Source organism: Paramisgurnus dabryanus, chromosome 6, assembly GCF_030506205.2.
Source record: "Paramisgurnus dabryanus chromosome 6, PD_genome_1.1, whole genome shotgun sequence".
NCBI lineage: Eukaryota > Metazoa > Chordata > Actinopteri > Cypriniformes > Cobitidae > Paramisgurnus > Paramisgurnus dabryanus.
In genome coordinates this window covers 33,073,114-33,095,552 of record NC_133342.1, presented here as the reverse complement: position 1 = coordinate 33,095,552, position 22,439 = coordinate 33,073,114, and the positions used below count along the sequence as shown (strand labels likewise).

Genomic DNA, 22,439 nt, shown 5'->3' with positions numbered 1-22,439 from the left:
TTCTGCCAAAAACAACTGTGAAAGTGTGCATGCCTGTAGGTTAGCGTTTCTCAACGGGGGCGGTAATACCCCCCTAGGGCATCAGGAGTGCTGGAAGCAAGATTTTTGAAAGAGGGCGTTCAGGTGTTTTTGTTCTTTTTACAGGCTTTTACGAGTTTACACAGAAAATCAAGGAATAAAAATGAATAAAAGGGATGTGAACCTAAAATGGCTCACATGTAAAATAGCAAAAATGGGCTAATAAAATCAAATCACATGAAATAGGATCAAGGATTATTAGTCTAATCCCTGTCCATGAAACCTCAATCAGACATGATATTATAACCTCAGCACGTAAGACAGTGTATCAAATCAAACTTATCTGGGAACAGAACATTGCAATCATAATACTTTGTTTTCAGTATTTTTTGTTTTCTTCTCCTTCCCTCATTATTCACATTTTAGTCTAAATAAACCTGTAGTAACAGCGGGTAGACATTTAACTCTGTATACTGTAATTTTGAGGAAGGAGATCACAATTACCTGATAACTTTTCAGGCTATAAGGTATTTACTGTATGTCTTTACACTAATACAACCTTTTGCACTGTACATAGGTCTCTGGTAATTTCCACTGTCTGAAGGCAAATCATTGTGAATTTTGGGTGGAGCTTTGAAGACTCTCATTAAGACACACACATGTGTCTCCAGTATTCACCAGCTGTGGTTCAAAAATGATGTTTCTGTGCTGTCTGCTTGTGTTTGTAACACACGGTAAGTGATATACTGAAATCTTAGTTTAATACTGGTAGTATATACTGGCATGTAAGTTCAAAATGCAAAGTACATAAATAATCAAATACTGTATTTTAATTGCATATTAGCTCTTTGTTTGATATTTGGTAAATATCTTCTTTCGGTCATTTTTTTAACCAATGAGTTTTATATTTAATATGCAGATGCGTGTTTTGCACAATCAATAAAACAACAGGAGAGGAATCTTCATGTCGCTGAAGGGATGATGGTCAACCTCTCATGCTAATAGGATGGCAGTGCAGACAGTTTACACTGGTATCGACAGTATCCTGGATCAACACCTACATTTCTGCTTCTTATCTATGAGTCTTCAACATGGAATGTAAAGTACGCAGAGCCTCGTGTCCCAAGACTGGATGTCAAACTGCTTATGAGAGAAAAGCAAGTGTATCTGGAGATCTCATCTGTTAAAGTCACAGACTCTGCTTTCTATTACTGTGCACTGATGCCCACAGTGACAGGAAACACAACAACACTGTACAAAAACCTCCATGAATAAATCAATGAACAAATCATTTTCAAATTAAATCACTTCAGTAAATTTACATCTAACTTGTATGTCGTAGCATACAAAAATTCACTGTCCACTCAATAAATTACATGTAACTATACTAAATCTAAAGTATAGGATACATTATAATTAGAGCCCGACCGATTTATCGTTTTGCCGATTTTATCGGCCGATATGAGCATGTCGCAGATATATCTGTATCGGCGTATTAGCTGCAGATATGAAGCCGATATGAACGTTCCTTACAGAACACATTAAATGCTTTTGAAAGATGTAAGTACTTGTTTGTCCAGCAGAGTGCGCCCTATTGGTTGCTAATGGCGACTCAGGTCACTCACTGTAGTGACATCAGCCAATCCCCCACCCCCTTCACTTCAGTCAGTCTCTCAGTTCAGATGGCGGCCGCGGCAGTCACGCGGTTTCTTCAAAACATTTTACACCTGGTATTAAGGCGCGCTTTGGTCGATTGGATTATAAGTGGACGAGAGAGACACATTCCTGTTTACATTTGGTGGTTTTAATCAGTCTTTTTTGGCCACTTGCGAGTTGTTTCAAACGCAAGCGGAAGAAATGACGCGAGGCGGAGAAAGGACGCGCTCAGGCACGTGCACAGATAGGGCTCAACCTGTGCAGAACACATGCCCTTTTTGTCCTTACACTCCGAAGTGCCCTTTTTTGGAGGTGTTTTATAATTTTTTTAAATATACAAATTAATGCTATTGTTAAACATTTACGTCTGTCTGTGTGTTTTACAAATATACTTATCAAATAAAATTATTCAAAAACTAAATATTTTTGGATCCGCTCAAACTGTCTGTCAAACCTCTTAACTCCGCCCCCTGAGTGCAGCGAGCTGAAGTTCCACAGCAGTCAGAGGCAGCTGAACGTCTTGCAACGGTAAATAAGTATCTTGTTGTTTGAGTACAATGCTGTCTCATTACGAAAGAAACACTAGTATGTATATAACGGCGCATGTTTTATAAATTTGAGCAGAGCCGATTTATCCATAGACGGGATTGGCACTTATAAGGGCTCCAAACTCAGCAAGGGCTGGCGCAAAATGCGACCAAATTGAGTTTTTGACAAAGCGCGAGCAGTTTTTAAACAAGTATACGGAATGCACGGTCGGGTTTTTACCGCTTTTTTTGCATGACGCATATTAATCGTTTAACTAAAGTCAACACATCTCACGCGAGAAGACGCGCCCGCGTGGGTAAATGTCTAGCCTACATTAACATCAAAAACATATCAGATTAGAAAGGTCTTAGACATCAAAGCCCAGTTGGGAAAACTGGATAGAGACGAAAAGGATACAAGTACATTATATTGCCCTGTCACTCATTACAGTATGCAATCTGGATATAATTTATTGTATATGCATGTATCTTATGCCTTGAATTAGTCAAGGGAGTTGTATGATTGTTGTATGATTATTTGGTTCATAACTTTTTATTCTGAAATCAACTGCATAGAGTAAAGTCTATTTAGTATTTAGTATATTTTTTTAGTAATGCAGTTATTTGCACCTTCAAAAGACCAAGGTTCCTGGTCCTCAGCACCAGGTAGGCAGATACATGTTGAATATGCTTATGGTATGGCTATAGTATATTATACAACAGTTCTTTCTGGTTCTCGAATCTGATTGGCTAAGAGCTATGCGATATTGTGCTGATAACGGCACTGTAACCGCATCACCTTTCGTATCAGTCCGCCACCTAGTGAATGGAGGTCCTAAGCAGGCTCATCTCTGAATGGAAAAACACAGACGCGCTGTTTTGAATCACTCTCCGTGTGCCTCATTAGTTTACTTGCTCATAAATCAGTCTGTGAATCCCCAATCGGAAGTAATTATTCTGTCAAAGATCAGCGCTCTTGGATGTTACGTTAAAGTTAATGGGAGAAATGTCTTGTCACATCGTGTGGACGATTAACACTTGGAAAGAGGAATATAAACACTCGTTTTTTTCTGGAGCTATATCTTTTATCAGAACGCGAAAACGCCGTGGAACTGCAGGTAAGCACCCCAGCTTTTAAATGTGGACATTGATCATTTACTTTATCGTGACGTGACTATTAAAACATGTTATGAGATATCGCCACTGGTATATTTATAAGCAGCATGCAAAAACATCTCTCTGACACTTATAAAAAACCGTTTTGTATAGTACTGACAAGAACAAAGTTTAATAATAATCGAGTGCTCGTATCGCGTTAAGATTAAATGAGAAAGCAATAGTAACGTTATACAAGTATAGTTTTATTAACTTTTACCTCACGCCAAAACAATAACAACACAAAAGACACTAAATATGAATAAAAAAACAAGAAATAGTTTGATCATGACACCAAATACTGCTGATTTGGTCTCATTTTGACGATCATAAACAAACAAGGCCAACACGAGAGCCAGGGTATCTCTGTCAGAGATGTAGCCCAGAGAGGGCGGTGGTCAGCGGAGCGAGTGAACACAGACGTCCGTTCATGCTTTGGTTCTCATTCGTACCGAATCTCAGTAAGCAAACGTTCAAACAGGCGCTATCTTTACTAATCGACTGCAGATTTAAATATAATACATATACATTCTCGACTGAACTAATCTTAAAACTGCACTTTGTGACCAAGAAACGGTAATATAAAGTAACGGCTTTTCCGTCCATTGAGTTATTATGAGATTCAAAGCAGCCGGAAGTTTTACCTGTCATTCTGGCCGCCCTCAAATCCGTGGCGGAAGAAGTAGTTCTCAAACAAAGAGGCTTTTAAAATAACTCCGTTGTTGTTTTCTAGTTTTCGTTTTTCAAACGTGTGCCGTCGAACTGTTGTATAAAAGCAATATCGCTCTCGGAGTCGTGTGATATAGCTCTATATCATCACGGCTGTGATTGCCTCCGGCACTCGGCCTACGGCCTCGTGCCTCTGGCCTAATCACAGCCGTGATGATATAGAGCTATATCACACTCCTACTCGAGCGATATTGCTTAAGTATAATCTCATATTTTGATCTTTAATATCCTATTTCCCCCTCTTCTCAATCACATACATAAACATGTTAACCAAATAATAAAAATTAGCTTATAAATCCAAACAGAATACCTTTTTTTCTTCAAACATATTTTTATGTAACTTTATGTATGTAAGCAGAGGAAAAATTAAAAATTAATATATTCTACAATTAAATAAGAGCGAGTACACAAGAGCACTTCACAAACACATGACTACAAATAGGCCTAATACAGACAAACACCCAGGATGTAAATTGTTAAAGCAAACTTACAAGGGCAGATATCCTTTGCACTGTATAATGCCAAGCTATCATACAATGTCATTTTTCTTCAATTAATAGTGAATAAATATAAAGCTATTAAGATGATTATTAAGTGATATTTATTTGGAGGGGGTGCCCTCTTTCAGTTTCAGCACATGCCTCTCAAAAGGTCTCTGCACGGCCCTGGACGCGCTTAAACTGACGCGCAGTCTGTGGGAGTACAGCTGCTTGTGCTGTTACATGCTCATTTCAAAGCAATTGATTAAATAAGCTTGCCCAACTTTACACCCTTTCTTAAATAAAAGAGGCGGAGAGCAGACGCTTTAGTTTTATAAAAGTTTAAAGTCCCGGCAGAACACTGTGGGTTCGTGTTATAAAAAAGTTGTGCAGTACATTAAACATTAGCCTACATCAGTATGTTGTCAGTAATTCAAGCATTGTCGTCTTAACGGTAAGTTTTTAATTAATTTGTGAAGTCCATAACTTACTGTAAAGCTAATAAACAATGACTTTATAAGTTTCCATTTTTTAAAATAAGCCCTATATAACATTATTCTCGTTAAAACTGACAATGGTTTAAGTTATATGTATTTTGTTTTGTTTGTGTTTTAAAGTTATTTATAATAAGTCAAATTTACTGTTTTGTGCACTTATATCAGAATCATTTTGGATAATAAAGTTTATTGTTAACTTGTAAAACACACCTGCCTATATTACATATCTTTGTCACGTCATTTTAAGTGTTTGATCACCACATTTGTGGTGTGATCATAGAGTGATCATTGCAAAAAGTATTCATATATAGTATATTCTGTTAATGTATATAGTGTATTCTATGTACAGTACTGTAGTAGTATAATATACTGTAGTATATGTGTACTGTACTATAATATGCACATAATGAATATCGGCCGATATATCGTTATCGGTCTTTTTTTACTCTGTAATATCTGTATCGGCATCGGCCCAAAAAAATGCATATCGGTCGGGCTCTAATTATAATTGTCAACATTTTATAGCTTGCATTCTTCAAGCTTTTTAAGGTGTTAAAGCAGTATCTAAATGAAAAAAATCTAAGTTTTTCATGCAATGGAATTAAAAGCAATGACTATTGAAAGTATTAAAGTACTACAAAAGTTAGGTAAAGTACACACTATCATCGCTGGATTTGTTTGGATATTTTACTACAGAATATTTTCTATCTCTCCAGGCAAGTGAAAAAATCAAGTATATATCGCTGCAGCCCGGAGACTGCAGGTAGGAGGACCTTATGCCGCAAGTAGGAGGGATTTCAGAAATGTACAAGTAGGAGGAGTTTACGCTTCAAATGGGACGGTGGTGAATCCTCTGGAAGTTTGTACAGCCCACTTGCGGCTAAAGCTCCACCCACTTGCTGCTAACCCACCCATTCATTTGCAGCTGGCTCTGACCTCCGTTTATACCCCTTTCGAAAAAATGACTCTTTAGATGTAATTACAGAGACACTCCACAAGTGGGAAGACTTCACCCATACTGTAAATGACTAAAAACAAAATAATGAAACTCTTCCAAAGACATGTAAGGGGTGGAGATATAAGGTAAGTAGTGATGACATGAAGAGGTTAAAAAGGTTTCATCAGATCTTTGTCAGACATGATAATGCTGTTTAGTCTGCGGCTTATTTCTCTATCAACAGGGAAAGCAATCGGGGCTGCATGGGGTGACGCAGGGGGACAGAGTCCAGAGAGTTAATTTCAAACGATCCTCGGTTATGAGTTGTTGTTTTTTATTCCAACTATTATTTTATAATGCATCATCAAGCTTGTCACATGAAACTTCACAGTCACAGTGGCACTGTATGGCTTATGTATTGGATTCATTAGATTTTTCCTCTTTTTTAAATATCCATTCCTTAAATTATCAAATTTTCACCCTCTGCAAATTTTTCCTTAACCTGGAGAAAATGTATTGATAAATTGTTAATAGTTTGCGTGACTTTAATACTCAAGAAAACATACTTAGGAAACATAAAACACTTTTGTTTAGTGTATTTAGTATTTTCGTGTGGACCATTTAGTACTGAGTGGATCAGTGTTACACATCTGGTTGTCACTAGTGAGACATCATCAGCCTATCACACTCCTACTTGAGCGATATTGCTTAATTACAATAAACTCTTAAATTTTGAATAAAAACATATGAATTATACAAATATTTAGCAGGTTGTTCTTTCACAACTGACTGATGTAAATTTATTATAGTGTCACAATTTACAGGTTTATATCTAATAACACAATGCAGCCTTTTCTGGCATATACAGTAGTAAAATAATTCTTATAGGTTCAATCTATAACAGCTCAACATACGTTGACTAATGTACTTTTCAATTTATCACCACCTTCTTGTATATAATGTAAAATATGATAATGTGCACTAGAGGGCAGTGTTTACACAGAAAAGCTTGTGTTTCACTGAATCAAACCTTTCATAAGTGAGACTAGATATCTATGGATGTAAAACTGCTGATCAGAGATAATCAGTCATGATGTATCTTTGCATTGTATGGATCATTCTTAACTTTGGAGGTAAGATGCATGACTTTCACATGGAGTAAAATCATTATGCCTACCCCAAAATCTAATATAAATTATTAGTGTTAAATGTGTTACAGCAATACTCATTTCATGTTTCAGGTGATGCTAGAGGAGAGGGGATAACGTCTCTCTCATCTGCTGAATTTGCTGTTAGTGGCGACTCTGTCACCCTGTCCTGTAATTATGCTGGATCTTATAACATTGATGTTCTTCTGTGGTATCGTCAGTCATTCAGCTCCACACCAGAGTTTTTGTTTCTCATTAATGAAGGCAACTTTCAACAAACAGCTGATCCTCCAATACAAGGAGTATCTGCTAAAATAAATGATGAGAAAAACCAAGTGTCTCTGGAGATCTCATCTGTTAAAGCATCAGATTCTGCTCAGTATTACTGTGCATTGAAGCCCACAGTGACAGGAAACACAACAACACTGTACAAAAAAAAAAAACATGAGATAAATAAACAACCAAGCAAACTTACTAACTGATGAATGCACATACTGTATAATTTAAATGTCTCTGTGTCTTTACTGTATGATATTGCCACTTACTCATCAAGACTCAAAAGAGAGGGACAATCTTTAAGGTGGAGCTTTAAGAGATCATGCAAAGAATAAAAGTCGACACAACCCCACAGAAGAGTCTCTCTGTTCCTACTACAAAATTTCTTCAATATTTTATTTCAGCTCCAGTCATAATGATTTTCTTCTGCCTCACAGTTTTGGTGCTTCTCACAGGTATTTGCATGTTATATCTTTATATGTTACAGTATTTGCTAAAGATCTCTATACATCTCGTACAAACTGAAAGTGTCCATAATAACTATTTATTTTTACCAGAAAATGTTTTGGCAAACACAATAACACCCCTCTCTGCTGAAAAACATGCCTTTGAAGGAGAAGTGGTTACTCTTTCTTGCAACTATGATGCAAGCAACATAAATAGTTTGCAGTGGTACAGGCAGTTTACAAACACTGCACCTGAATATATCTTGCAAACATTTGAGAATGTGGCTCCAAAGCAGATGGGTCGTCTTCTCGCTAAAGTTCATAAAGACAAAAAACAGCTGGACCTGGAGATCTCCAAAACTGAAGTGACAGACTCTGGGATTTACTACTGTGCACTGGTGCCCACAGTAATAGGAAACACCTCTACACTCTACAAAAACCTCATATGATGTCTTAACCTGTTTTTGGCTTGACAGTTACATGACACAATAAAGACATAAAATCGCAACTTATGACCCCTTTAAGCCCTGCATAAACTGACACCAAAGTATATTTTGATGCTTCTAAATGTTAATTGCTCACATAGATCTCTGCAGCCACAAAACCAGCTGCTCATTGAATTTTTTTTGGACATTTAAAAGGCAAAGAAGATTGTGCCTTCTGACACAAAGTTGTAGAAAGGTTAACTCATCTTATTGCATAAGGAGACCTTTGCTACTTTTTAAAGAATGAAATAAGCTTGGATTAGAATTTTTTCTTTCCTTCTTCCCTTTTGCAATTTATTGTTATTTTACAAGAGTTTGGTACACTCTAGAGATGCGCGGTTGGCGGTTACAGCCGCGGACTCCGCGGATAAACCGCGGATCGGGCGGATGACGTGACGAAAAATAATATTTTAATTAGATTCGGGCGGGTGGCGGATCGACTGCTTGTTAGCTGTGTCCTTCTAAGCATGCAACCTTAAAAGGTGAGCACTCTGTCTTTCAGGGTGGCAGCCTCAGAAGTTCTCAAAGAGAACTGAAATGAGACGGTCTAGCCTTCTGAGAACCCATAATTTGCGTCACCTGTTGCACGCGCCCCCAGTAGCGCCCACCGCGCCTGTCAGCAGAAAACAGCGGATACATTTCTGACTTATTAAAATAAATATGTAATCAAAAATATTAATTTATTTTAGAAAATATGACACATTGATGTAGATTAAACTATTCAACAGTATATCAAATAATCAACCTTAGAAATATACGCAACATAAACAGAATAATATTAACACAAAACATAACTTATAATACTAAAACAGTGACAAGAAAAAGTTTTCTAATACACTTTTATTTAATAAAGGTTTTAATTGTTTGGGATAGCCTCGGCATGTTAAGAATCCATTCGTTCTATCATTAACAGCGCAGAGAAATGAGGACGCATTTTGACATAGCTCTTGTCAACGCCTCAAAAAATGAGAATTAAAAACAAAGGAAATAGAAGGTCAGAAAAGGTTTGCCTGGAATAAGTTTTACAAAGTGGTAAATCAGGATGACACCAGTGCAGACTATGTAATTTGTGCGTTTAATTTAGGCATTACTGATTTATTTATTTATTTTTGTCCCGTGTGCGCCGATCGGAGACTGAAGCTGTGTCTGAAACCGTTCCCTCGTTCACTCATTCACTATTCCCTATATGGGGAATGACAATTGAGTCCACTATATGGGGAAGAAGCAAATGAAAATGAGTGAGCGATTTCGGACACTGACGTAAATATCATGCGTCAGAGAGCTGTCGCAGAGATTCATCATAAACACCTGTGTGGCTTTATTGATTGTGCTGTGAAATGGTAAAGTTTACTTTCTTACTGTTTTTCACATTAGTCATGTTTATTCTATTAGTTGATAATAAAGAGAGCAAAACAACTTATAATATTTATCTACTGCTGTTTATTTATTGTTTAATAAAAATGTGTATTCGATTTTAAATAAAAGATAACGCAATTATTTTTCATTTGTTTATTTTCAAAAAGTAGAAAATAACTGACAACAAGAAGTAACAAAAGTGTATAAACCTAAATATTTGGTGTTTACTGTCAGTATCCTTCAGCTGATTCAAGTTACGCGTTCGTCTCCCGTTGCATCATGGGAAATATGAGTGAACGAGTGTACATCGAATGTACCCTCAAAATCAGAGTGCATTGTGGGTAAAAAGTAGTGAATGAATGTAGGGAATGAAGTCGTTCACTCAGGTTTCGGACACCACTACAAAATGGCCGACACCCGATATAGTGCACTATATAGTAGATAGGGAGCGGTTTCAGACACAGCTTGAGTTCACTGCTGATATTCTAGAGCTTTCTAGTCTCGCGGCTGTCATCACATCGCGCAGTCAGCGGATGGCGGGCGGGTGCGGTTTTGAAAACTGGTCAGAAACGTTGGTGCGGATGGATGGCGGACGGATGATGAGTTTTGTGATGCGGTTGCGGATGAAATAATAGCCCATCCGCGCATCTCTAGTACACTCTGTTGTTTTTAATGTGCTTTATATTTGGATTTGATTTAAAAATTGGTCAATTTCATTCAAACACTTAACCCTCAGATAAAGATGTGAAATGTGGGTGGAGCTTTAGGAGAGAGACACGTGAAGACTTTACGATGATCTTCATTTGATTTCTTCTGTACAATCATGATGTTACTGTGTTTTTTGCTTCTGCTATTAGCAATACACAAATTTATTTAAAAAAACACAGTTATTTTTAACTATTATATATTTATACTGTATATGTGTTATTTTACAAATGCATTTAAGAAACACATTTTCACTTCTTTAATGTGCAATTTATTATTTTTTCACATTTTTTAGATAAATGTACTGCACAAAAAATAACACCATTACAGGACACTACTGAAACTACTGAGGGGGATTCAGTCACTCTCTCATGCAAATATGAAGGCAATGTACAAAATTTACAGTGGTATCGACAATATCCCGGATCCAGACCTCAATTTCTGCTCCTTATCATGGAATCATCTAAAAAGAGTGTAATACCTGCAGATCCCCCTGTCCCCAGATTGGATGGTGAAGTAAATATGGCAGATAAACTTGTGTATCTGGAGATCTCATCTGTTAAAGTCACAGACTCTGCTCTGTATTACTGTGTACTGAGGCCCACAGTGACAGGAAACACAACAACACTGTACAAAAACCATCAGACAAAAAAGTGAACATCTGTCCATCAGTCAGCAGCATCATATTTGCAATTGTTTATATGCCTTATATATGTATTTTATGTATTACAGTATAAATCTAATGAAAGACAGACAGACAGACAGACAGTCAGTCATAATTGCAAATAGTCCAGAAAAATGAACAGAAAACCATGGCTCACAAAATAGCCCTTTTCAATGAACACATAACAATGCTTACAGCATAATATTTTAAAATGAAAGGAACATCCCAAATGTGCATATCACAATGAGCACATCGCAATGGTTTGCAATACGTGAATATATATATTACTTTAAAAACAATTTAAAGCATTATTGTGTGACATATCAAATATTGCATAATGTAGAAAGTTATAGCATATCACATTATTCTTCAATATCGTTCAGCCTTTAATCTGTAACAGCTCACCACTGACTCAACCATTCAGTATGAGAAGCCTTAAGTGGGACTAGTTAAATATAAAGGTTAAACCCAAGATCATATCACTCATGATGTGTAAATATTTTTTACAAAATCAAACATGAACCATTAGTGTTTAATCCTGCAATTACACTGGCAATTACAACAGTGATGCTCTAATGTACTGCGGGCCACATTGACAAAAAACTCAACCCTGAACAAGATACAAAAAAGCAACAAGCAAGCAACCTGACAGAGGAATATAGTTATGTACAACTTACTTTTTTGTGGCAAATAGTTGTACTGCAGTATATTGCATTTGGATCTTAATTTGTTTTATGTTTTTCTATTTGTTTTCTATGAAAGAACATATAAATCTGTTGACAATAGCAGTGATCAAGACTCAGTGTCAGAAGGTGGAGCTTTGTGAAAATAGAAGAGCAGAGCAGAGTTGACAAAACCTCACACATGAGTCTCTGCTACTAAATCATTTTATTTGAGCTTCACGATGTTCTTTTACCTCACAGTTTTGTCTCTTCTTATAGGTATTATCTTTTGGAATTAACATACATTAATAAAATTATATTAATAAACAGAAATACTGAAGGTGAACATAATGACTATTCTTTCATATTTTTTCCAGATAATGTTTTGGCAAACACAATAACACGCCTCTCTGCTGAAAAACATACATTTGAAGGAGAAGTGGTTACTCTTTCTTGCAAATATACAGGAAGCAGCATATATAGTTTGCAGTGGTACAAGCAGTTTCCCAACACTTCACCTGAATTTATCTTACAAACTTCTGAGCATGCAGCTCCAGAGCAGAAGGGACGTTATCTTGCTAAAGCTCATACAGATCAAAATCTGCTGGACCTGGAGATCTCCAAAACTGAAGTGACAGACTCTGTGATTTACTACTGTGCACTGGTGCCCACAGTAACAGGAAACACCTCAACACTCTACAAAAACCCCAATTTTTTTTTTTTTTTTTTTTTTTTTTTTTTCGGTTGCTAAACGACAGTGACCACAACTGGAGCTACATGTGCAAAACCTTAAGTCTGCACTACCAACAGGTACCTGAGCAAAACTGTTCATATCACCTGCAAAACTCACTCCAAGCAACACAACTCTTAACACATGGCTTAAAACAGCTCAGTGCAGCCAAGCACTATGCACAACCCTCACTGAGATAACACACACTGTCACTCAGAACACACTGAGAGTAAAAACACGAGCAGCAAACACAAATACAGAAAATACAAACTTTTTATCTTTAGAGTTTGAACAATTTCAGTGACTTCATACAAAGTAATATTTTCTTCAAATAATGATTGATTTATTGATTGATTTATCACATGATTTATTGAGATTTTTAGAATATAACAATTCTTTAAGGTAAATGAAAATTAGCAGTTTGCTTTAAAAGTCTGTAGCAATTTACGGAATTACAGTACATCGTGTGTGCGTGCGTGCGCGTGTGTGTGTGTGTGTGTGATATACAGTAAAAGAAATGGACACAGCGACCCCATTGGATTCAACGGAGACAAGCGAAGTCAATTAGAAGCACTCACTTCCTCGGGGTCGAGCGTACTGCGCAGACTCAAACTGAGCTTAATGACGTAGATGTCACGTGAGCAACCTATCTGACAATTGTAAGTATTTTAATAGTCGTGCCACGAGAAATCTGAATCACCCACCGAATCTTGCAGAGACGCCGAGCGTGAACAGGAGCAGATTTTGGTAAGTATTCTGATTAATAATCTCCCTTGACTTTATGCCCCCATGTCCACCCGATTGCCTCATAAACAAGATAAAAGATTGCCTGCGAGCTTCTCTCCCAGTCCATACGGTAATTTCTTTACTGTGCGACAGAGAGTCGCAGGTTATGACGCAATAGTTTGCCTGTTTTTACAAAAACTGCTTCTACTGGGCCAAAACGTAAGATACATTGTAATGGCGTCTTTAATACATTGTCATGTTTCTTTAGAAATAATTAATGGACAAATGGAGAATTTAAACCCCTCAGATGTAAAGTTATTCGCTGTCAAAGTGACGCCAAAATGAATGGGTGTCAATGGGATGCTAACAGCATGTGGGAGGTTCGCTAAGCAATGGTGGCACCCGGGGAAGCTTCAATAAAATATGAAACCCTGCCCCCCTGGTGTGTGTGTGTGTGTGTGTGTGTGTGTGTGTGTGTGTGTGTGTGTGTGCGTGCGTGCGTGCGTGCGTGCGTGTGTGTGTGTGCGTGTGCATGTGTGTATAGGTGGGTGGAGCTTGACAGACATTTATCTCTTGCTGCTTTTACTCTTTTCCAGGAGTGCAAGCATGATTTCTTATTGTTATCTACTTGTGCTATTAACCTTTCTCGGTAAGTAGGATTAAGTAACATCACATAACATAACTTGTATGGTATTCTACCAAAAATATTTTATATAAGAGCTATAATAATATTTTGTAAGACTGATGAAGAAGACTAATTTCTTAATCATTATTGAATGTATTTCATTATTTATTTACAGATAAATCTTTTGGCCAGTCAATCACACAATTGCAGAATGAAACACGTGCCACTGAAGGAGAAACAGTCATTCTCTCATGCAAATATGATACCCAAGTAAGCAATTTACAGTGGTATCGACAATATCATGGATCCAGACCTGAATATCTGCTTCTTGTTTATGAGTCAAACAGTGTAATACATGCAGATTCTTGTTTCCTAAGACTGAACGCTACAGTCAACAAGATGAAGAAGCAGGTGGATCTGAAGATCTCCTCAGTTAAAGTCACAGACTCTGCTCTGTATTACTGTGCACTGACGCCCACAGTGACAGGAAACACAACAACACTATTCACCTTATTTTCCACGACAACAAGGGCGGCGCCATTGCGCTGATTTTGTCAACGTACTTCCGGGTGCATATGATGAGCAGCTGAGGCAGTGGCTGAAGGCGACGCGTTAAACTTAAAAAGCTCATTCAAGCGCTTTTATGTTTGTTTCTTACCAATTTTAATGGACGGGGAGCCGACTGAGGAACACCCTAATCCCAAGTAATGGTTCGACTACGATGTTCCCGTAACTTTAAACCACGCCGGTTGTTGAAAAGGTGGCCAGTGTCAGGTAAGCTGTCTTAGCTTAATGTGCTCTTTCGCCTAACGTTAGATTTGTGATGTCCGTTCTACGAATAAACTTAAGATCAGTAACGTTAGTTTATAAAATGCAATTATTTTGAATGATTTTCATTGCCCACCTGTATTTTTATATTTAAGATAAGACAGCAATATATTATAGTACATTACATTCTTACAGTAGCTCACGTGATTCATACAAGTTACAGAGATTTCAGATGCTAGAATGTCAGTTAATTTCTCATTCAGATATTGATAATGACCTATTAAACGACATATTATTTAACACTGAAGTTAGAGGTTGTGTGTATAATGTTACTGTCTCTTTTTAATGCATCTCTCTCTCACACACTGTTCTGTTTAAGTATGGATGTCATTTATAAATTAATTCTCATGATGCAAGTTTCTTTTAAATACTAACATAAAAATGTTTATGGTTAAATTATTTTCACAGATGCATTGATGTTTAGTGATGCAGTGGACAACTGTGAGGATGATATACAATCAACGTGTTCCTAAACTGTGATGCAGAAACACAATGGGAGGATCAATCCATCTCTGAACACAACTACACTTTAAAATCACAACTCAACCTGAAGCAACCTACATCTGATATGGGAAAAAAACCTTGCGGTTTCCTGGACAGGGCTTATGCTGGTCCCAGGCTAAAATGCTTATTTGAGCTACAATAATTTAAAAACACCTTGTACTGACATACCTCAACATATATGAGTGCCATTGTTTTGTCACAAGATGTGGTTTGTTTGTAAAAACTAAAATGTCCTAATATAATTAAGGCCTAGTCCTGTAAACCCTGTCCGAGAAACTGCTTCAATGCTTCTGCTTCATCTGTTGAGCTGGCACAAATGTACAAATCTCTGCTGAGAAACAACCATCTTTGTCAGCTTTACACAGGGTTGATATTGCATGCATTACATTCAGTCGCTAAGCACATCACCAGTACATACACCAACAGCTTCCAGATAAACACTTGTGATCAGCTCCTGATGACTCTGATAAAGCTGTGTCTTAATTCATTGCAGTGTGGTCTTGCTGAAAAGTTAGTTGTTTCTTAGTCCATAGTTATTTTTATAAACCTTTACAATTTGACCTGATTTTACCTGTTGTAAAGTTACATTAAACCTTCATACAGTTTGTTATCAGATGTCATGCAGTGATATTAAACATTTACAATGTGATCTGTTGTGCATTTATATTAAACCTTTATAATGTGATCAGATATTACCTGCCATGCAGTTATATTAAACCTTTACAATGTGATCAGATGTTGTGCAGTTATATTAAACATTTACAATGTGATCAGATGTTACCAGTCATGCATTTATATAAACCCTTTACAATGTGATCAGATATTGTGCAGTTATATTAAATCTTTACAATGTGATCAGATATTGTGCAGTTATATTAAATCTTTACAATGTGATCAGATGTTACCTGTCATGCAGTTTTATAAACCTTTACAGTGTGATCAGATATTATCTGTAAGGAATCTCTTAAACCATATGTGAGCTTTGTAGATTCCACTTAAAAGAATTTAAGTCTCCTGATTTGAAGGAATAAGTGTTGGCAAGTTTGCAAATGAATTTTATCATGGAACCACATAAAAACGAAATAGATATTGGACTGGCTAAGGTGCACATTTGCTTTAAAAAAGACGAAATCACTGTGTAAATATTGGTAAGCATAATTACTTTAATAATGCTGCTCCATCAACTCCTTCTGACAGGACGAGGTAATAAAATATGTCTCATAGGTTACTTGCCGCGGCCGCTTCATATCGTCTAACCACGAGATGATTGATGGGACATTATAAGACTATCCGAGCGTCAAATGAAGTTTTCTCCGTGCTCCTAATTTAAAACATTTACAGCAGTTGCGATATTTGTCATTTCGCTAAAGTTATAGTGAACTACAAACAATCTTCTAACCACCAAACTAGCTACCTAATGCACTGTGCCATATTAGCAGCGGAAGTCGGTTGACAAAATGCGGAAGAGCGAAGAATCGAAAAGGGGCGTGGCGGAATAAGGTGAATAAGGTAAGTAGTGATGACATGAAGAGGTTAAAAAGGTTTCATCAGATCTTTGTCAGACATGATAATGCAGCCCCGATTGCTTTCCCTGTTGATAGAGAAATAAGCCACAGACTAGTAGAGGGCGATTTATAGTCGTGCGTAGGTCCTCCGGCGTAGGCTATCCGTAGCCTGTGCGTAGCTCTGCGTAGCCTGACGCGCACCTCACAAAATTTCTAACAGCACGTCGGCTCTACGCGGACCGTAAGCGATGTGATTGGTCCACCAAAACCCCTCCCGTCAGGTAAAAAAACTGCGTCATAGGTATTTCCGTTTGAGACGGTGAAAACAAAGATGAACCAAGTTGAGGAGTGATTTAACTCAAACTGAAACATAAGTCGCTGTTTATTTACTTCCATCATTGCTGGTCTTCTCAAATTATACACAACAAGTTGCTATTTCTTCGTTTGTGGGTTAACTTGCTAAGCTTCTTCTTCTGTGACGACTTCTGCTGCTACTGTGGTTACACGCGTGATTACTGCCAACCAGCGGTTTCACGTGTCTTTGCACGTCGACGCGGACGGCGACGCACAAGTATAAATGAAAACCGACGCGGAACCTACGTCGTCGCTGCTACGCCGTAGGACCTACGCACGACTATAAATCGCCCTTAAAGTCTGTGGCTTATTTCTCTATCAACAGGGAAAGCAATCGGGGCTGCATGGGGTGACGCAGGGGGACATAGTCCAGAGAGTTTATTTCAAACGATCCTCGGTTATGAGTTGTTGTTTTTTATTCCAACTATTATTTGTAATGCATCATCAAGCTTGTCACATGAAACTTCACAGACACAGTGGCACTGTATGGCTTATGTATTGGATTCATTAGATTTTTCCTCTTTTTTTTTAATTTTCACCCTCTGCAAATTTTTCCTTAACCTGGAGAAAATGTATTGATAAATTGTTAATAGTTTGCGTGACTTTAATACTCAAGAAAACATACTTAGGAAACATAAAACACGTTTGTTTAGTGTATTTAGTATTTTCTGGTTCTTCTGGTCCACTCAGTATACACCTCTGGTTGTCACTAGTGAGACATCATCAGCCTATCACACTCCTACTTGAGCGATATTGCTTAAATATAACATATGTATAAACTTGCACATTTGCAATTGGTTATTTTGTATTGTGAAATTTTGTGTGTTTTGTCTTCATTTCCTTCTCTTAAGCTGCTGGAGGATTCACACAGAGTAAGAATGTCATCATATGATGTAAAAAGTGTTTCATATACATATGACAATAAACTCTTAAATTTTGAATAAAAACATATGAATTATACAAATAATTAGCAGGTTGTTCTTTCACAACTGACTGATGTAAATGTATTATAGTGTCACAATTTACAGGTTTATATCTAACTAGATAGTAAAGTTTGAAGACAAACTTTATGTTGGCTTGAGAAAGCGTAGCCTGAACGTTTAAAACGGTTTGACATAAGTTTAGTTTAGTAGGCTATCTGTCTGTTAGTATGTTTAAGTATGAAGGTAGCATGATTTACCATGAAGCTAGCATGATGTTAGCATGATTAGCATGAAGCTAGCATGATGCTAGCATGATTAGAATGAAGCTAGCTTGATGCTAGCATGATTAGCATGAAGCTAGCATGATAAGCATGAAGCTAGCATGATGCTAGCATGATTAGCATGAAGCTAGCATGATGCTAGCATGATTAGCATGAAGCTAGCATGATTAGCATGAAGCTAGTATGATGCTAACATGATGCTAGCATGATTAGCATGAAGCTAGCATGATGCTAGTGTCACAGGTAGGGGTGGACCCAGATGTAAATAAGGTCACGCCCCTTTCTCCACCTCGAGGAGATTCCCAAAGCCACCCCAATGACCAGACACACAAGGTAAACATAAAATTAAAATATCCTTTATTAAATTACTTAAAAATATTAAATAGGGAAGGGGAAACGGGGGACTTAAAACAATGGCCACTCTAGGCTCTCCTCCACCACCACTGTATCTTCACCCAGTCCATTCTCCTCATGTTCATTCTCGTTTTCCGTTCTCTCTCCACAGGTGGCCGCTAGAACACAAAGGCACTGTTGCTGAGACTTCGAGTAATTCTCACCGGCTCTGCTGCTTACAGCTTTCTGGGTAGGTATCACGTTCACAGTTTGCTCTTCAATGATTCACTCTCGTTCTGCTCTCTCTCCACAGGTGGCCGCTAGGACACAAAGACACTGTTACTGAGACTTCGAGTATTTCTCGCCGGCTCTGCTGTTTACAGCTTTCTGGGTAGATATCACGTTCACAGTTTGCTCTTCAATGATTCATTCTCGTTCTGCTCTCTCTCCACAGGTGGCCGCTAGAACACAAAGACACTGTTACTGAGACTTCGAGTATTTCTCACCGGCTCTGCTGTTTACAGCTTTCTGGGTAGGTATCACGTTCTCCTCCGTAGGTCAGCAGAGGGGCGAAGGTCACACACCACCTCACCGGGTCGAGCGCTGCCCTATCTCCAATGCCCATAGGCCGATCGATTCCTAGACGGGGGCGCCCTTTTCGTAGAGACCACGGGGCGGCGGACCCTTTCGCCTCTGACTCTGCGACAAAACAGACACAGGTAAGTTCACACCACGAATGTTTCCAATGGTTTACTCACGGTCACGGACAGCTCTTAGTCTGCGTCCCTTCGTACTCCGAACAGCACACTACAAATAGTAACAGTAGTTTCTGAGGTCGTTGGCCTCTCCGTCCTCTGCCCAGTGGAAGAAAATGGATGATGCGGGGCTTCGTCTACAAGACACACAGCAACCCACAGCAAACACACAGCACCACTCCAACGTGAAAAGATTTATTACACAGTCTCACTCACCACACTATAAGTGCACCACAACAAGGGAAGCGCCCGGTGTCCTCCACTGCGCTTGGGCTACGATAAGGCGATGGGAAATACGACCACAATAAGTCTCGTTGCGGCGGCTGTTTGAATGTGTACTTCTAACGGCTCGCCCACCACACTCTTGTAGGGGTAGGGCCGCCCTCCTTCTCCTGGAGGTTTCCAATGGCTACACAAGTTAATTTTTGCCAGTTACTCCACACAAAAAGGGTAAACTCACGGCGGATAGTCTTTATTTACGTTGTACCAGACGGTCAATTTTCTTCCTGCTTTACTCCTTCAGTATTGGTTAGAACAAAGTTCCTTCTTACCCATAGGACTTTCCTGTTTACTCCAGCAGGTCCACAATAAAGACTGCAACGAAAGAGAGAGAGAGAAACACAGACAGCCACCACGTCCAAAAATGAGCACAGCTCCGTTTCCCAGCACACACTAAGCACAGGCTTGACAGCACAATGCTCTCTTCGGGGTGCTCCTTTTCTCCACTCACGTATCGCCTTTCTTTCACCCCAGGCAGCTCCTGTCTTCTTTCCGCGCGCTTCAAGCGCAGCCCGGATCAACAGAGCCTGCGGGCTCTTCAAAAGGTACGTAGTTACCTCTTCTGCACTAAGCAGAGGAGCTCTCCCCGTGTCAATCCCCCTCTCGTGCCCGAACTCCTGAACTGTCATTTAACTGTGCTTTAAATACTCCTCTCTGTACTTCAGTCATCCAATTGCCCGGCGATCTCTTCAACTAGGCACAGCTGTGCCCAATCGGCCGATTACAGCCTCCGCGAATCTGCCGGATGTCCGGTGTTTCCGTTCTTCGGTCTGGGCGGAAACATCCGGGCGGAACCAAAGTTTCCCGACTTTTGGTTCCGCCCAAAAGATCGTCACCTTGTGACACTAGCATGATTAGCATGAAGCTAGCATGATGCTAGCATGATTAGCATGAAGCTAGCATGACGCTAGCATGATTAGCATGAAGCTAGCATGATGCTAGCATGATTAGCATGAAGCTAGCATGATGCTAGCATGATTTGCATGAAGCTAGCATGATGCTAGCATGATTAGCATGAAGCTAGCATGATGCTAGCATGATTAGCATGAAGCTAGCATGATGCTAGCATGATTAGCATGAAGCTAGCATGATGCTAGCATGATTAGCATGAAGTTAGCATGATGCTAGCATGATTAGCATGAAGCTAGCATGATTAGCATGAAGTTAGCATGAAGCTAGCATGATGCTAGTATGATTAGCATGAAGCTAGCATGATGCTAGCATGATTAGCATGAAGCTAGCATGATGTTAGCATGATAAGCATGAAGCTAGCATGAAGTTAGCATGATTAGCATGAAGCTAGCATGAAGTTAGCATGATTAGCATGAAGCTAGCATGATGTTAGCATGATTAGCATGAAGCTAGCATGAAGCTAGCATGATTAGCAAGAAGCTAGCATGAAGCTAACATTTATTGCGTTGCTAGGGTACTAAGTTTGGTTGCTAGGGAGAAAATTGGCATCCCATAATGATCACCCTTCAAGCCACAAGTTAAACGGTCCAACCCCCGTGTCTCTACAATGTTCTGATGCGGAGATATAAGGCTTTGTTTATTCCGTTGCTAGGGTACTAAGTTTGGTTGCTAGGGAGAAAATTGGCATCCCATAATGATCACACTTCAAGCCACAAGTAAAACGGTCCAACCCCCGTGTCTCTATGATGTTCTGAAGCGGAGATATAAGGCTTTGTTTATTCCGTTGCTAGGGTACTAAGTTTGGTTGCTAGGGAAAAAAGTGGCATCCCATAATGATTACACTTCAAGCCACAAGAAAAACGGTCCAACCCCTGTGTCTCTACGATGTTCAGATCCAGAGATATAAGGCTTTGTTTATTATGTTGCTAGGGTCTTCATATTTTGTTGCTAGGGGCGTGGCTTAATACCTCAATAAGAATCCTAAGAGACTGATTGGATGCCTGAGTAAAATGAGCCCACCCCTATGTCTCTATGACACTCTGGTGCAAAGATATCCATCTGGGCTTTTTATAATGGTAGTCTATGGGAGATGTTGCTAGGGTACCCAAAATTGTTGCTAGGGGCGTGGCTTAATATCTCTGGGGTGATCCTAAGAGACTGATTGGATGCTTGAGTAAAATGAGCCCACCCCCATGTCTCTAAGACACTCTAAAGTGAAGATATTCCATCTGGGACGCTTTTTTCCCTTTTATGGGCATGTTCCTGCCCCATTATAAGTCAATGGGAAAATTTGGGGGCCTCTTACACCCCAGGGGTACAGCTTACACCCCATTGTGAGGTATGTTCTTACAGAGCCTGTCAGCCTCCTTAAATGTGGTAAGCCACAAGTTTCTACAAGTTTCTCACTCGCAGCTTTGACCCGTCAAAGTTTGTCTCAATGTTAAGTCAATGGAAATTTTGGGGTGTTTCAGCGCCCCGTTTAGGAATTCGGAAGGTCCCATCAGTTAGAAAAGATATAGCACACCTCGTCAGATCAGACCGAAAGTCTGTCCAAAGTTTGATGGCTGTAGCTTGAAAGCTCTAGGACGAGTTAGAGTTAGAAATTTTAGTCTCAGAAGAAAAGAAGAGGGAATAATAATAAGTTTAAGTGCAACAACAGTATGTTGGCTTTCTCAAGCCAACATAATAACACAATGCAGCCTTTTCTGGCATATACAGTAGTAAGCTAATTCTTATAGGTTCAATCTATAACAGCTCAACATACGTTGACTAATGTACTTTTCAATTTATCACCACCTTCTTGTATATATTGTAAAATATGATAATGTGCACTAGAGGGCAGTGTTTACACAGAAAAGCTTGTGTTTCACTGAATCAAACCTTTCATAAGTGAGACTAGATATCTATGGATGTAAAACTGCTGATCAGAGATAATCAGTCATG

At 38.8% G+C, this 22,439-nt stretch overlaps 1 protein-coding gene across 1 annotated transcript; it reads left to right on the top strand.

Annotated features, from left to right (window-relative positions):
* Positions 1-10,535: 10,535 nt before the first annotated feature.
* Positions 10,536-14,370, top strand: LOC135767290 (uncharacterized). The gene is made up of 4 exons (XM_065276937.1): positions 10,536-10,573; positions 10,708-11,043; positions 13,793-13,845; positions 13,997-14,370. Exons 1-4 carry the CDS (start codon positions 10,536-10,538, stop codon positions 14,368-14,370), a joined length of 801 nt encoding a protein of 266 aa, XP_065133009.1.
* The last annotated feature ends 8,069 nt before the right edge of the window (positions 14,371-22,439 follow it).

Coding starts and splice junctions, on each gene's coding strand:
- LOC135767290 (XM_065276937.1), top strand. CDS start 10,536: ATGTTACTGTGTTTTTTGCTTCTGCTATTAGCAATACA. Junction 10,574..10,707: donor CTTCTGCTATTAGCAATACA/CAAATTTATTTA, acceptor TTCACATTTTTT/AGATAAATGTACTGCACAAA. Junction 13,846..13,996: donor TGTGCTATTAACCTTTCTCG/GTAAGTAGGATT, acceptor ATTTATTTACAG/ATAAATCTTTTGGCCAGTCA.